Source organism: Ambystoma mexicanum, chromosome 1q, assembly GCF_040938575.1.
Source record: "Ambystoma mexicanum isolate Mex_15411 chromosome 1q, UKY_AmexF1_1, whole genome shotgun sequence".
NCBI lineage: Eukaryota > Metazoa > Chordata > Amphibia > Caudata > Ambystomatidae > Ambystoma > Ambystoma mexicanum.
This window is the reverse complement of record NC_090922.1, coordinates 1,318,728,007-1,318,745,563: the sequence shown is the minus strand read 5'-3', so window position 1 is coordinate 1,318,745,563 and position 17,557 is coordinate 1,318,728,007. Positions and strand designations below refer to the sequence as shown.

The 17,557-nt window shown below is 44.6% G+C and overlaps 1 protein-coding gene across 1 annotated transcript in view; it reads left to right on the top strand.

The window, feature by feature from the left end:
- Positions 1-14,197: 14,197 nt before the first annotated feature.
- LOC138546981 (sterol carrier protein 2-like) overlaps positions 14,198-17,557 on the top strand; it is a 1,126,877-nt gene continuing 1,123,517 nt past the window's right edge. Inside the window, exon 1 of the mRNA XM_069642178.1 lies at positions 14,198-14,268. Within this exon, the coding sequence (XP_069498279.1) occupies positions 14,215-14,268 (54 nt within the window). The 5' untranslated portion in view covers positions 14,198-14,214. The remainder of the gene's footprint in view (positions 14,269-17,557) is intronic.

Sequence of the window (17,557 nt, the reverse complement as noted above, 5' to 3'; positions counted from 1 at the left end):
TCGCTGACATCAAGAATTATGTTTTGACATGTGAGATATGCCAAAAGACCGCAGCAACTCCACTCCTGATAGCCCCCTTGCAGCCCTTAAGGACCCTTTCTCTAGAATAGCGATGGGCATAGTAGGTCCACTTGAAACATCAAAGTTAGAAAACAAATGTATTCTAGTGATTGTAAACTATGCGGCGCAATGCACTGAAGCGTTTTCCCTTTGCAAAAACCCTACAGAACGGATATTAAAAGATCTACTACCTTTTCTATCGAGAGCAGGATTTCCGAAGGAAAACTTTACTGACCACAGTACTACATTCATGTTCCGCCTGATGCAAGAAGTAAAGGAGTTATTTAACATCAAAACCCTACGAACGTCAGTCTACCATCCCCAGACTGATGGCTTGGTAGAACAATTCAATCAGATGTTAAAAAGAATCTTGCAGAAGTTGATGGAAACCAAAGTGAAAAATTGGGATATCATGATACCCTGCTTCATTCGCAGTCCGGTAGACCCCTCAGGCATCTCTGGGGTACTCCCCTTCTGAGTTACTCCATGGGAGAAAGCCTCTGGATGTTTTAAACATTTTAAAAGCAACCTGGGAGGAGAGAGAAGAGGCCACCTTGCCAATATCCTAAACCGCCCAGAAGTTAAAAACCCATATGGCAGCAGTAAGAGAAATTGTAAAAAAACATAACATCTAGAACAAGCCCAGAAATAGCAAAAGACAGTCTATAATAAACATTCTGTGACCCAATCCTTTTCTGTCAATTAATCAGTCTTAGTTCTGGAGGTGAGCCCACTCTGCAAAACCCTCCCTACGGGTCTGGGCAAGTGGGAGTCCACTGGGAGAGACTCTCCCGTAGGGGACAAGGATTCCCATTCGTGTGAGGAACTCCCTAAACCATAAGAACAAGATAAACAAAGAGACAGTTATAGAGAGAGAATCCAGGAAAGGGAATTATCAAATTGGAATCAAGTTGATATGATAGGTTATTTATAACGCGCTTAATACCGATAGGTATTAAGCGCGGACCCGGGGATCAAACCTGTGTTGCTCTGTATCCTCTTGCTTCCAAGGCGAGCACGTTTCCCCTGAGCTATCCTCCCAAGACTGTTCAACCGTTGCTAATGGTGCCGGCCCTTCCATGAAGAGTCTGCCGACCTTGGTCGCTGCGCCCGGCAGGGTCAGACCTGTCGGGTGCAGTGGCCCGGGCAGGATAACTCAGAGTTTGCTGGTCCGGAAACAAGGGTGCCAGTGAGATTACTGGCACCCTCGTTTCTGGACCGGCAAACTTGTAATGACGCCCAGAATGTCCTTAACGTGTCCAACTCCTTATTTCCGACCCGCCACAGAGGACATCCAGTGTTAGATATCAGAAAGACAGCTAGAGACAGTGGAGTGTAAAGAGTCTGAAAAGGAGGAAAATGAAAAGATTTGGGTGTAAGCAGCCTAGAGATGAGATGAAAGTGCAGAGTGGGCAAGTGTGTAGAGTGTGAAAAGAAGATGCCCCAGGATGGACCCTTGTGGTACTCCGTAAAGTAGCGGGAGAGGGGGTAGAGGTCTTATCAGCCCAGGTGACAGCGTAGGGATAGCTAGATAGATACGAATGAAACTATTTGAGGACATAACCAGAAAAGCCTAAAGAAGTGAGAGTGGAAAGAAGAACCATGTGGTGGACAGTGTCGAAAGCAGCAGAGAGATCTAGGCAGATAAGGATAGAAGAGAGTTTAGAGTGTAGTGTTGCAGGTTATTTTGCCTTGACTGCATGTTATTCAGCATGCATGTCTTCTGCATGTAAAGTATAGCAGAGCCCTCAACTGTAGACAGTTGCCTTAGGGGTTAATAGACTATGGGCCTCATTACGACCCAGGCGGTAAGGGGTTTACGGCGGCGTAAACAGCGCCGACCCTTACCGCCTGATTCCGAGGTCCCTTAGCGCCATAGAGGATTTAACACCTGCTTTTAGCAGGTGTTAAAATCCATGGCGCTAAGGGACCATGTTGTTAATTACGCCACCGTAATTTACGGTGGCGTAATTAACGCCTTCCCCACTCCCATTATGCCCTATGGGGCAAAAATGGGAATGGGGAAGGGTAAATGGGGATTGGGGACTTACCGCCCCGCCAACCTCGGAATGGGGCGGTAAGTCCGCCAACCACGTTTACGCCATGGTGGTAAAGGTACGACCCAGGCGATAACTTACCGCCTGGGTCGTAATGAGGCCCCATGTATAATACCCATTCCCCCTCTTGCACTGCAACCCATAGAATTCAGCTAACTACCTTGACAAATGTGGTACAGCTGTCACATAGTCACTGACGTAGCAGCTATCTCTGTGCCTAAACACAATGCTCTGCATGATTTTTATAGTGTTTTAAACTAGTCCTCTCTGCTAGAAATGGAATAGTTACCTAATTTATGTACTATTTGCATGCAATGTGTTAGAATGGATCACTAAGCATTGACCCGGTGGACAGATGTTTAGGAGGCCACCCTTGTTGGATGAACAGGGAACAACCTCTGGGAGTATAGCCGGACCAATTCAAGGTCGTTTGGAGAGCAGGCAAGACTAAGTCTCAGGAGAGGTGAGAGTGGTCAGGGGTCAGAAATGAGTCCAAAGATTACACTTAGACAGTAAGTATATCAAAAATAATAGTAATTCATTATAGGCCCAAAACAACACACTATGGAACATTACTACAAGCAGGTAATATTATCAGAAAGGCATAACACTATAAAATGTATATATACAGTCACTTAATGCACATTAACAAATTTATTTCCCAATACCTGTAGGAGAAAAGGTAAGTAAAGATGGGTAGCAGTAACAATCCTCAGAAATGACAGCCCTAACTTGGTAAGTCCAGCGCTAAGATGAATGGGGCCTTCTGATCAATGTTTCAAAAGTTCACAAGTTTCCTGTAGTTTTTAGAAGCAGGAAAAGTTAGGAGGAAGGTGAGTCCAAAAATTAGGTTACGATGTGTTCTAGTCAGCAAAACTGTCCTCAGCTTTTGGAAAACTTTATGCGGCAAGTGCTACCCAAGCGAGACAATTACAAAACGTATTCAAAAATGTGAAAACTTTTCAAGCAGAGAACGAGGTACCGGTATAAAACTTTAATACTTGTCACCCTTACACCAGTTGTGCCGGACTGGGCAGTCTAAAAAGGATCACTAGAGGTATGTTTTCCTGACGTTTCTTCCGGTCACGGATGTCCCAGGACCGCGGGTGCAGAGACAGGTCTGGTTTGTCACAGGAGCTGGTGCAATTGGTTCCGGAGGAAGAATGCAAGGAGCACCAATGCAAGGAGCACCCATGCAACCCTCTTCAAGGCACTGGACACGATGCAGGAGAACAGGTTTCAGTGATTGCTGACGCTGCACAGTGACACAAAAGGACACAACTGTTGTGATCAGAAGCCACCGCCTATTTCGTGACTCATAGATGCTGGGAAGATGAAATTTGGCAGCAAGGCCTCTTGTTGGACTAGCTGTCGATTCACGGACCTTAAATACGGGACGGCACCGCTCCTAGCTCAGTAGCCCAGACTCGAGCTTGTCAGCCCACTGGATGGCCAAGGGACACTTCCAAGGAGACTCACTTGCTAAGCTACCCGGAGACGTCGGGAATGGTTGGTCCCACCCCTCCAAAGGGTTGAAGCACCAATGAGGGTCTTCTGGAATCAGTTGCCAAGGAGGGTTTCTTCAGGTCATCAGCAGGATTTGGTTGCACGGACTCTTCACTGGATCTTCCTTCATCTGCTTGGCTTCTCAGGAGTCTGGGCTCCTTCTTCTGATCTGCTGGCATGGCTGCAGAACCCCTCCTCTTATCCAGAGTCAGGTTAGTGCTCACACTCAGACCTCCAATGGCAAGATCTGCCCCACACATTCATACCAGCAGTGGTTCAATCAGGGACCACTGTGATCCTCATACATGCATGAACACCAGACATTCTGGCCCCAGTATGTGGATTAGGACCAGACAATCCCAACCCACTTCCTGGGTGCCACCACATGTGACATGCACTAGCTCACGAAAAGGTAGCTCTCCCGTGGAAGTGCATGCCCTTAAAAGGAATTTCCTGACTTGGAAAAGCAGGAAGAAGGCCAAACTACAAGATGGCCAAAGGACAGACAAAAGACCTTGTGGCACGGCCATGTTTAGACACTTGCCACAGTCCGTAGCCAAACGTGTTAAGCGTGTTTAGACTAACAGAAAATACTTCAAAAATCGAGATAAAGCAACTGTAGCCACCAGTCTGTTCCTTAGCACATCTAGAATTAGCCAACAATTCCCTGGGGTGTGTCTAGGGAATAAAACAAGAGATCCTATTGCACTGCATTGGAAAATGTGTTGCGCAATGAGATACATTTTCCCAAAGTGGCAACAAAGTAGTGAGACTAAGGGAAACTAAGTTTATCAGTACTGACAGCCTGACGGACTACTCCGTTTCCCCATACCTTGTGAGCAAAAGCCCAGTGGAGTGAAGCTGAAGACTTCACTTCACTGTAAAATGTCAGGACAGGGTGAAAAAAAATAGCAAATTGTTTGGAGTTCCAAAGAATATGGAGGGACAAAATGTTCCTAGCACAATGTTATGCTCTTTTTATTTCCATGTTTGCAGAGACTGCGGTCTTCCGAAGAGCCTTTCACGCCACAGTGCTTCAAAGCCATAACAATGGCAGTAGGTGCTATACAAATATCAAATAACAAAACATGCATGAGAACACTACGGTTGCCAGGTGATTCCATCTCATGACAGACACCCTTCTCCACTTCTTGGATTTGTGTTTACCTTAGCTTTACTTCAGTCCATTTTATTCAATTGAAGTGACCCAACACTAAACTCCCACTAGCAAATGACAGGGACGTGGAAGGGCAATACTGGGACATGTTGTCCCTCCTCGCATGCAGTAATTTGGCAACCCTAGCACAGCTTTCAAGGAGCTAACCCCCTCCGTAACAGAAAGAGCTACAAGATAAATCTATCTTTTAAAGCTCAGTTCATATCCATGAGGTCTACTAGCTTAACATGCAAAGAAAAAGGGGATCGCATTTTGGGAGTTGTAGACTTTCATTCATCCATTTAGGAAGTAGAAAGGACAATTACAATGATACTCTTTTGGCTTAAAACATGGATATAAGGATTTACATATTGCCATGGTGCTGTAGGTGTTTTCTGTACTTTACAAAGAAACTCTAGAAGACCCTATTATAGTAGATCTTGAAAGCCCCAAAAAATATTTTTACTAGCTACAGCTCAGGAGGTATGGGGTCAGGTGCACCAAATGCAGAGCGGGTTTAAATCCTGGCTTCACTGCTTACTCAAAGTGTTTGATTCTGGGTAAATCGTTTAATCTAACTGTGCATTAACTACACAAAATGGAGACCTTTCCCAAAACAATTCAACCATTTCTCCCTTAGTGTTTGACAGTGCCTTTGTCTTGTTTTAAATACTGGAACCCTCATTGTTCTCTCTCTTCCCAGTTCTGTTCAGTATGTATCATTTTTCCAGGACTCCCGAAAGTCCTCTGGCCCTCTATCAGGCTTGCTTTAGTAGGGCATCTGCTCGTCATTTGGGTTTTCTTGGCTCCCATAACCCGTGTGGCTTTCCCAGCCTTTGTCATCACTGATCGCCTCTCTCAATGACATTACCTGTTTGGCAGCATTTGCTTCCCTTTCCGCTGCTCAGCTCGGCAGCTAATGCATGTCTCATACGGATTTTGGGAATCCGATCTCTCCGCTGTGGTCTGATCTTGGCATCGATTAACGGCCCCAGGCCCTCAAGGGCTTCCATGTGGTCGCACCACCAGGCGAGACAGTCACTTTACTGTCTCTGTCTTTCTCCCGAGCTTGTTTTCTGGGTCAGTCAGGACACCAGCCTTCTGGCATTTTGCTAGAGATTTGCTCACTTCCCAGGCTACCGCCTGCTCTGTGGTCTAGCATGGTTCTGCCCCTCCAGGATGTTTTCTCGTCAGAGGCTCGCCTCTGCGTAGGGTTCTCTCTCTTCCATTCAAGGTTCCTCGTCTTTTATGTACGTCATCACAAACAAAACAGGTGTGCCATTTCTCTCTCTTTAACTGTGGAGTTCAGATGGGATCCAGCATTACCTGAAGCCAAAGCGATAGAAGAAATGTCACTATTTGATGGTATTCAAATTCGAACTAACAACTGTCTTTCCAACTCCCATGTAGCCAGACAATGTACTCTGGACCGGGTGTTCCTTACCAGAATGGGAATCCTTGTCCCAGAGAGGGGAGTCCCTCCCAGTGAGGTCCCACTTGCCCAGACCCCTAGGGAGGGTCTTGCTGAGTGGGCTCACCTCCCCAGCCTCAAAGACGAGAAGGGACGAATAGTCCAGATTTGTCACAATACCCATTTGGACAGCTACCCACAAGATGTAAAGCGTAGGCTGTTTCTGCACAAAGCTCGTAATATAAGTTAAACATTTAGTCAGTGGAAGCAGATTTTAGGGCCTGCTATCCTAGCCTAGCCCAGGGGTTTGGTCTTGGGTACTCAGTCAAGACAAACTTTGCTCCAGCCCATTGCCTATCCTTGTGATAAGTATATATTATCACCAGCCTGTTAGTGCACCAGCGATTCTGGTGCAGCAGAACCAATATTGATTTCCACCCCAGTTGCTTCCATCCACCAAGCTTCACAAGAGAATGAGTGAAGGTCTTTTCAATGTATTGTTATTATGTCTTGTATTGAACAACTGCTGCCATTTTCATGTTTTCATGACGATTCAGGATCTTCAAGAGGGATTACGATAGGAACAGAGGTAACAGAGCAAGGTTTTATTTTATTTACAATGCTGTGTACAGATCTGCAACAACAAGGCCCTCCAGAGTGTGAACATCTTAGATCATTTCTGAGCTGTCTGGAGCAGTGGTTATTTAACACTCAAGGTTGATTATGTAAATTGTTTATGTGGAATGTTGCGTCTGGCAGAGTAGTTGTTAAGTAATATGTGGAGACTTGTGTTGACATATCTGTGATGGATTTGTGTGATGCTAAGCAAAATGAAGTGTAGACACCTGGGTCTTGCTGTATTGGTGATGGAGTTATGTGCCAATATGTGTTGTTGGTTAGAGGGGGAAGTAGAATGGTTTAGGGGGTCTTCATGTTACTATACCTTGCTCAGCATACCTTTCAACAACTGGGGACAACCCTTTTACTTTCTGAAACATTGCAATAGGTTACATATATATATATATATTTGTTTTTAATATTATATTTTGTGATGCGATATCATGTTACACTATGCCATGTGTCAACTTCATGAACCACAATTTGTAACCTGTTTCCAAGGGCCTTCCTTCTAACACAGAGGTCTGCAACCTTTGGCTCTCCAGATGTTTTGGACTGCAACACAAATCGGTCCTACTCAATGATAAGGGGGCATGGGAGTTGCTGTTAAAAACATCTGGAGAGCTGCAGGTGTAGACCTCTGTTCTAACACCTCAAAGACGCTGCAACCATAGCAACCCTCAGGACTTAAATGGGATTATGGTACAATGCACCTGGATATGCAGAATGAGCAAGCACCGGACACAGTCAACCAAACACCACATTACAACCACAGCATATGCCATTCTAGTAAGTACCTATAAAAACGTTCATTTAGTCCCTCGAACCTATCATTTTTATTGGCAGTGTCTTTGGCAAATATGCTTTGCATTGTTCCAATTTACTGCTAATTTTACACTAGTTCCCACAAACATTCCTTGATGCTAGAACCCTCCCAAAAGTAAGTTTGCTCCACCCCCATTATTTGAAGAGTTAGAGACCCCTTACTCCCTTCAACACCCAGAGGATTTAGTCTAGTTACCCCCTAGACTATATTAGGGACAGCTGTGATGCTGGAAATGCATCGGAGGGACAGGGCCTCTGTATCCTTGTCCTTTACTGCTTTTTATCGTGTGTTCTGTTGTGTTTTCCAAGCAGGAGTTCATGTGGGACTCCTAACAGTGCAGCTTTCTTTTGGTTTGGTGTACAGACCCATGGGATATCCTTATGGCGCCCATGGGTGGGGGTACAACCCTGTGCCGCTAGTGTATGTTTTTGGGCACCTGTGTGTGCCCCACAGAGCAAGGTATGGGCTGGTGGCAGCTCCATGCTGAATTTGACAGGTGCTGTGAGTATCCTCCATTTTGGGATACCCCGGCCCTGCCATTGGAATCAGTGAATTCCTGATAGGAAACAAGATGGCCCCTGTGGCCTCTTGCTTTCGCCTGTTACCTTGTTTTCCCAATGTCCTGGGAAGCCCTGACTCTGTCCCTTCCCCCTGACCGGCTGTTGGGTGGAAGTTCCATATATGGTGTTGTTGTGAAGTCCAGGCCCGACTGGCTGGAGCCTTCCCAGTGACTCTATGTTGTGGGTACAACCTGTGGTTGGAACCTAGGTTAATGGAGTGTGTGACGAATATGCATTCTGTGTTGTGGGTGTCTAGTATTTGGTGTTTGACACAATGACTGAGACAGCCATGCCCGAAACTGGTATGAATGCAGTGTGGAGTGTTGAATGGCTGGGCACTTGTCCCAATACACATAACTTGTTGTGAGTGTCTGGAGAGAAGTGAATGGCCTGAATGCACTATGCACTTTATTGGCTGCCTGCCTGCATGAATGCCCTTCTCACCGATTGGTTGCCTGAGTGTGACCCCGCAGAATGAATGGGAGATCAACTAGTATATCTGGGGGCCTCTCACTGCTAGAATTTGTGTTCAGAAGCTGAAGTCCACTACGACGAGTAACTGGAGTAACTGAAGCTTGACCTTGAAACCCTTCTGGATGAGAAGAATTGCTGTTGCTCTCCTTCACAATCTGAAAGCTGCTGTTCCTCCAAGGACTGACCCAGAGAGGACCTGGTAAGACGCCCTCTTCCCGAGCTACGAGGGACCATCGTGCTCCAGCTGATCTTTGCCAAAGCTCCCTGGTAGACAGACCTTCGACAGGCTGCCGACCCGAGACAGGGACTGCTGCGGAATCCCAAGGAGAAGCGTCCGGACTGTTGTCCACCACCGTCGACGACTGCCGCCGCCGACCGGAGCCGGTGTGCTCCCGTTTGCCTAAGAACTTTATTTGATCCAAGGACGCTCATGTCTGCATCGTCGCTGCTGTATCCTGCTGGAGAAGGCCTGACCGTCGACGTGCCGAGGAGCAACCGCTGGTGGGTTTCCCGCCACCCAAGGACCACAGAGATGCCGACGACTTGACGCCCTTGCTGGGCCACAGTTCTTCATCTCTATGCGGTCCAGAACTATCGTCACCGAGGTGCCCTACACGCCTCTTCCTTGCAGGACGTTTACGCTTCCCCATCAACGAGCGCCGCTAGGAACGAAGATGCCACTTCACTGTCGTAGTTCACCCTGTTCTCCATCGGACGTTTGACGACCCGTGACTCCTGCCTTAAAGGGAGGGCACTGAAGAAGGGCCGTGGATTCCCCGCCGAAGAACGCTACAACGCCAGGTACTTTGGGGTTGCAGAACTATTGGGAAGTCTATTGTGAACAATATATGGACTGGGCTTGTATCTTTATTCTACAGGTTGCCCAGGTGGGGGGGATCTCCACACAGAGCTGTGTTTAACGGTAGCGACCAGTATTCTACCAATTGTTCAACCATCTTGCTTTCCTTCCTCTCTCTACTGCTGGTTTCCTCTTTATTGATCTGTGTGACATGTTGACAGTATAGTTGATGCACTTTAATGAGATCTGATAATAATTGTGGTACCACTTTAGAACTGTATATATTTACCATTATTGATTTTCTGAGTAAAAGGTGAGTTATTGTGATAGTGTACATAACCTTGAATGTTAATTATATAAAGACTGTGTTTTGAGTGTGCAGACATTCCTTTGTGGGTGCTTGGGGACTACACTGTACTTAAGAACCAGCCTGCATCACTTCCTGAGAAGCTACCAATAATAGAGAATCTTGGCTGGGGTCCTCTGTGCCTCTCCTCTACCATATAGAGAGCAGAAGTACAGACAGCCCCCTCCAGTCTTTACAACAGCACACTCTATACTGTTGGATTTGGCATTAATAGAAGTCGCTGCTCAACTGAGAAAATAACGTCTTTTTTGAATGACCAAATATGTTGCCACTGATAATACACATAGCATACATGCCAATATTCCGGAGCACCTGTGGGGGAGATACCGTCAGAGAAATCGGGAGACATACGTTTTCCCATAGCAATACATTGGGGCGAGAATTATTTTAGGTGGCAGAACGAGAAAAATAGCAATATTTTTCACTGAAAATCATGACTCTCCCACATAAATCGGGAGGGTTGGCATCTATGGTAGAAGTTCCAGCATGCAATGGGAAGCAAAAAGCACCACAGGCTCGAAGTGTCACGCATAGCTGCCAAGATTCCCAGTTCCATGCAGAATTTTTGAGCCAATCCTGTTTTTTTCTAGCATTGCATGCTAGGACTTGTAGGCCCACACTTGCAAAAGTAAAATCAAAACTACAGCATATATGCCAACATTCTAAAGCACCGGGATGGAGACTTTTTGAGCAAAATCGAGAGAAATTAAGGTACCCATAGGAAGACTTTGGGGTTAGAATTATTTTAGTTGCGTGAAAGTGAAAAATAGCCATATTTTTTTATTGAAAAATCAGGGGTCTCCTGCTTAAATCGGGAGGGCTGGCATGTATGCTACAAGTTCCAGGATGCAATTTGAAGAAAAAAGCAGGACTGGCTCGAGGTGTCACACATGGAACTGGGAAACCTGGCATGGGGGAATACGTGTTCTTTTTTTATTTGCTTGACAGCTAAACATGGTATTTCATTGTAATTCGAAGCTGTGCAAGGGAATACAAGTGATGCCCGTTGTTGGTTCAGAAAAAAACCAAGAGTGAAAGACATACATTTGAAAGATAGGCATGTGACCAGATTTCCCAAATGCTATATATTATAATTTGAACATATTTATTTTTCTGATTTAGCAGCTGTCCAAATAATTTACAAAACTATCTCAACTGTATTCAGAATTTGCAGTAAGAATCCATGGGTGCATAAATGATGTTGATAGTAGGCTATATAGCTAGCCAGATCAGGGGTCTGCAACCTTTGGCTCTCCATATGTTTTGGACTGCAATCCTTATATCGGGCTATTGACTATGCTGGTTAGGGATGATGGGAGTTGTAGTCCAAACCATCTGGCGAAACACAATTTGTAGACACCTGGGAAACCTGAAGGTGTCTCCATGGCTAGTCCCCAAGGATCTGTCATCCAGGTGGCCAGGACATGGCCATCGCTATTGGATCCAGTTCCTGGGGGTGGACCAGTGAGGGAGGATCACCTGGATGGGGGTCCTTGTGGAGTGTGAGTGGGACATTGACATTTGAGACGCGGTATCCCCTTTCTTTCATCACCTTTTCCCCATCCTACCACATACGATATTCCAAAACACTGCCACCCCCTTTCTGACCCAAACACTTTCGCACAACATGAAAGACAATGGACTATCACCAGAGCTGTTTACCTAACATGTCCCAAGGCAAGGGGCTGGCAAAGTCAGGCATTTCACCCGAATCACACACACCTGATGGCCCTTTGCCTTACCCACAGGGATAAAAGGTGGAGCACGAGAACACAGGTCGAGCAAGGCAGACCGCACGATGTGAGAGCTCAGCACGGCAGTTCAAGAGGAGGAGAAAGACGGCGCATACCTAGAGGGTGACAAGGAGAGAAGCGACCTTGCCCTTTCCGACCAAGGCCTGTGAAACCTCTGCAGACTTAATCATAGGACCGCGAACAATAGCCAGCATGTGTTGCAGCAGATGTCAACAGTACACAAGACCCTCCTCTGCTGATTAACAAGTCGGTGAGAGATGCTTGACTCTGTGGTACCAACCTTGACTCCAAAGAGAAAGATAGCCCAGCGGTTCATCACAGCCGGTGAGTCAAGGGGAGAGCTGATAAGAAACCAAACTGTGTTGAACAAAAAGTAGCAAAAAGCTAATTTGAACTGTAAAAGGCTTAAAGAGCGAGTGATGAAAAAGGGGAAAACCAGCAACAGAGGAGTCTGGCACCACGTGGGTGCTCACGCAGGAAACTCTGAGTGATTACCCGATGGTAGAAACTACTGCAACCAGAAAGCCTTATGGAAAGTCGAAAGGGGGTCAAAGTGGTCATATAGGGGTCTTGTAAAATCATTGGTACAGTCAAAAGTCTTTGGCTAGCAGATTTGTGTGAAGTGAAGGGAAGTGAGTCCCGAATGACAAGAAATGAAGGAGAAAGATACGAATGACAAGATTGGCAAGAGTAAACCCGAAGGAGGGATGCTGATAAAAGGGGGTGAAATCTAAAGTCACGGAATACAGTATGTTGACAAGAGTGAACCCGACTGAGGGATGTCCACAGTGAACTGTTTAGTAAAAGTTGGCAAGAGTGAACCTAGTAGAGGGATACTAACGAAAGGGGCGAGGCTTGAAGTCCCCATGAACAGTGTGTTGACAGGAGTAAACTCGACAGAGGGATGTCTACAGTGAATTGTTTGAAAAGACATTAAGATTTGTGAGTGCAAGAAGTATTGTAAGACCAGAGGAAGTGGATTGTCCCTCTTGGCATTTGGAACCTAGCCCGACCAAGGGAGATCCAGGGGTGAAAAATCATTACTCAAAGTCCATTTGGAAAGGAACGTTTTGTTTGTCTGATTTGTTGAACACATCAATCCCTCGAAGGCAAGAGAATTTTAATTGAAAGGAGACTTAACCATCGAAGAACCTGATAGCTGGAACAGAACTATCGGCTCGTGCTGGGAAAGCTCGAGCATGTGCTGTGCTCAGGGGATCCATTTCGGCCGTGCTCAAAACGTGAGGAAGGAATCACATCCTGACTTTTTATTTGTGAACATTTCTTTCTGTTGGCAAGTCAACTGCTTTCTGAGGGAGAACGTTATTCACCATGGTAGAACGGAACCTACAACCACCGACTGACACATGGTCAGTTACTGGCACCATTTAGAGCATGCTAACAATCTGCAGGAGCACAGTTTCACATAAATATCCTTGCACAGACTGCTTAAAGCATCTGAATAACATGCAGACTCACAGCATCACAATACATGTCCACTTGAACCATTCGCAGAGCTGCAGAAAACCAGTTCAACTTGCATTAGTATCAGTTCAGGAGAGTTGAAAGCACAGTTCAAAAACTGGCAAAGCTGCACCGGGGGGCCACATCGGCTCAGTCCCTTGATGGTGGGGTGGCAGTAGAACACTGCTGTAGGGGCGTCTGGGCTGCACCACTTGTTTGGCTTTTGCCATGGATCTTGTATGCAGCACATCCCCCTCCCCTTTTCATATTACTCTCCTTTTTTTTCCCTGTTCCATGTTTACTATGGCAAAGCCCCTGCGTGGAAACTGTGCCCCTTGCTGAAGGATGCTTTGTGAACAGAGCCTGTGCGTTTCCCCTGGCCCACGTGTCCACAGAGCCAGGGGCTGTCTGACCAGGTGATTCCGGTCCAAAGGGGTGTCCCCCCTGTTATTTGGATACCGGGTGAGAGCGGCATAAACTGTCTGGATGGTTGCCCCCAGCAACTGTGTGTCTGGTGTGGGTGCCCACAAGCCAGACACACCACCTTTCTTTTTCAACATGTACATATCTTTGGGAAACGCGGTAGGGCAAGCACTTGCAGCGAAATTCAGAAGAGCAGCCAACAGAGCTTCAAGAAACAGAACGTGGCCATTTTTTTTAACCCTAACACCCCCAAAGAACTTGAATGTTTACTATTTAAATAATTTCAAAATCAGAGAAAAAGAATATTATAGTACTCTTCTTTCGAACCATTTTAATATCAGCAATCTGCTCGAACTTTAAATTAAAATATATTCTTTTTTACAAAGAAATATGTTTCTAATGTACTGACTGATTCAGTATTTAAAAAACAATCATCTCTATTAAAATAAAAACGGTTATCTTACTTGCTTACTTTGCGCCATTTTTTTCCATCATAATTAAAGACTTTTCAAGATGGTTGCTTTGTTTTTACGGTTACTTTATCTGATCGCGGTCCTCGTTTGATTTCTCTCCGTCTCTCCAGCAACAGGTCTCTGCTTCTTGGCTAGCGCTAGTGTACATAGAGCCTGTCATAGTTGGGTGGGCGGAGCTGAAATCTGGCCATATCCTGACCTCTCCTTATTATTGACTCCACCTGAGCTAGCATTGTTATTCCCTGACAGCGCGTAACTGTAGAACCATGGCTGCACTGAGAGGCAAAAGGGTGTTCGTTGTAGGAGTTGGAATGACAAAGGTGCGTACTTTTCCCCCTTGCAACTACTTTTCCCCATTATAACCCACCCACTAGTGCACATTACATGGCGCTGGCAGGATTCACCTCAGAATGCACTCAAAGGATAGAGCTAGTATGGTGGCCAACTACGAACATTTTCAGCGCAATTAAGATTTTAAGCAGTGGCTTCACTAGAAATCAGTATTAGGAGAGAGGGGGGTTGGGCAATCCGGGGGGGTACAAATACAACAAGTTAGGGTGGCGTGGCTGCACATCAAATAAGGGCCAAGAGGTCAAACTTTAAGTAACTATATTTTAAAGCATGTTCAGAGTAGGTTTCATGCAATAAATGTTTTGCATCAAGTTGATATACATCCTAAAAAGTTAACTCATTTCAGCAGTTGCAAAAATACCCTTGCACTCACCACAAGACTGCATCCTTTTAACTCACACCGACATCACTCCAGGCAAAGCTAAAAATAATGTGCAGTCAAAAAGAGTCTATTTAACAGAAGAGATATCATTGACCGTTCCTCAGTTTCAAATGATAGTCAATGAAAGGCAGTTTAACAGATGAACCATCACATAAATGTGCTTAGTACAGGGGGAAAGGAGGCAACTGCTACCTTGTTTCTTTAGCAATAGTTGAAAGAGTCTCACTTTAACGCCCCCAACGTGACCCCCCCCCCCGACCCCCGTAGAATTGTTTACAGTTTCAGTTTCTGGCTGTACATCCCAGTAGCAGCTGGTTAATTTTTCTAATTGGATGGGCATAAAAAAGTCCCCCAAATATGCCAGTGTGATGGAGCATAGCGAGGGAGCCCGAACCAATCAAGAAGTGTTTGGGCAACCCCCGAGAATTATTTTTAAATAATAGCTTAAAATTGGGCATTTTACATCCATTTTCTTTTTTAAAAATCGGTAAAATGCCAAAGAGTTAGCTATTGGCTTTGTGAGGTAACACATGAAAAAATCCAGTAGCTGTAAATCACCAACATTGCAGAGGAGCATTTCGCCAACACATTTTCATGATGCCTCTCAGGGATGTCATTTAGGGGTCGCCAGAGGTCGCAACCGCAACTTCTGAGGTCTCCCTTGCGATCTCTGTGGTCTCCCTTGCGCCCTCTAAAAAAGAAAATCCCCCCAAAAAAAAAAAAAAAATATATATATATATATATATATATATATATATATATATATATATATATATATATATATATATATATATTTGTTATGCAAGCTCCTGGGCTGTGGCGAGCACCATGTGGCTCTTTACCAGAGCTGGCTTTCTTGGTCAGGCCCCTTAAAAAAAAAAAAGTAAAATAAGAACAGGAGTGCCACAAGTCTAACACTTTCAGCACTGACCTTAAATAAGAAACAATAGGAATACCAAATAATGTGTCTTTCTGGAATTCTATGCAATAATTGCTTGACTCATTAAAGGTTTATTTAAGTCAAGCACACTTCAGGGGGTGAGGCACTGATTTAGTCTGTTCTTAAACGCCTCAACTCAGCCTTTTATCCTTCAGAGGTTTATAAATGAGTACCAACACAGGTTGGGTGATATTGGGTGTATATTTTTTCTATATAATACGCTTAGCGTAAGTGCTATATAATAACACATCATCATCATTTGGTCATGGACGTCTGCTTGCATTCACAGTCATTTGGTAATATGGACCTATACACACTGATCTGAACGATACATATGGCTATCTATTCTACATCACATTATAGTGATATTGTAACCATTTTTTTCGTAGTGTACAATGCTATGTGATGCCACTTCCAGTTGTGTCAATGGGTGAAAGGTTGTGTTCCATCGCTTCACGCAATATCACTTCAGGGTGGGCTCAAATGGCATCATTTCCTGTGATGTCATCAGGGGGTCAAGGGTGGTGTGATGTCACTTCCGCTATCCCCGGCATTTTGGTGAAATGACGTCCCTGATGCCTCTGCCCATGATATATGTCTGTGTTAAAACATTTTCAAGCTGACTGCACCAATATATGCCAGCAATCCCATCTAAGCAAATATTTGTGTTTGCGTGGCACATAATGCCAGTAATGCTACGATAAGAAAACATGTCCATGCTTGTTCTACCAAAATATGGCAGTACCCCTACATAAAAACATACTCCAGTTGGCTTTACCATTAAAAATGCCATGACACAGTATGAAAACATATCCAAACTGGCTGCATCAAAATGCCAGTATAGCCACGTAATAACGCTTATCATGCTTGCTTTCTCAAAGTTGCCCAATAAAAAATGGCATACCACAATAAGAAATGGCTAGACTGGTTGCATCAAAAGGCCAGTCTAGGCACATAATAACACTTATGCTTACTTTATCAAAGATGCCCAATACAATATATCATGCCACAGTAAGTAATGGCTAGCATGGGTGCATTTAAAATGCCAGGTTAGCTACAAAATAACACTTATCATGATTGCTTTATCATAGATGGCCAGTAAAAAAACACCACGGCATCGGCAATGGGACCGCAGCGAGATTCGCATTGACGTACTTCATTTTTTGTCGCTTGATACCGAGGTCTTTCTTAGAGAGCAGCAACAGGCAACTTTGACATCCCACAATTTGAATCCACTTTTCTCATTAAAACGTCTAAAAAGGGCTGCTCAAGAGTAACCTAAATCAAGACCATCAGCATAATTCAACAAATGCTAACTCGCAAGTTTCTCATGAATTAACTTTCAACTCAAATCCCCTGAAGATCCGCCCAATACCAGATGGTGAAACACGTGTCGGGTTGTAGACCAAGAAGACATAGTCTCACCACAATTGTACTCACATAAGTAAAGGAACAAAATCTAATAATGAAATTTAAAACTGTGAAGTAACAGTGATCAAGAGGGCAGAGGCTCAAAATAATCATCCCTGTGCATTAAAGGTACAGAATCAAATGGAACCTAAATCTGTAAAGTTAAACTGAATTTTTGTTACAACAACACCAATACAACTGTGAAGCAACAGTACCCATATTTCGAAAGCAAGGAAGTAAATACTGTGATGTAACAGGATGTATAACAATTGGGTTCTTTCTGCAACAATAACATTTGACTGAACGAATTAGAACTATTTGAATGTAACCTGTCTTTCAACTTGTACAAGCACCTGAATGCACTAAATTGTCATTTCTAATTGAATATACAACTTGGGAAAAATTAAAAGCTGTGATGTAGCAGTCTTTATTTTAGAATGCAACAGGATTCATTTTTGAATGCAAGAATTCAAATTAAAGCAAGGCTAAGAGACCAATGGGCTTATTTCCTTTCAGTGTATAAAAC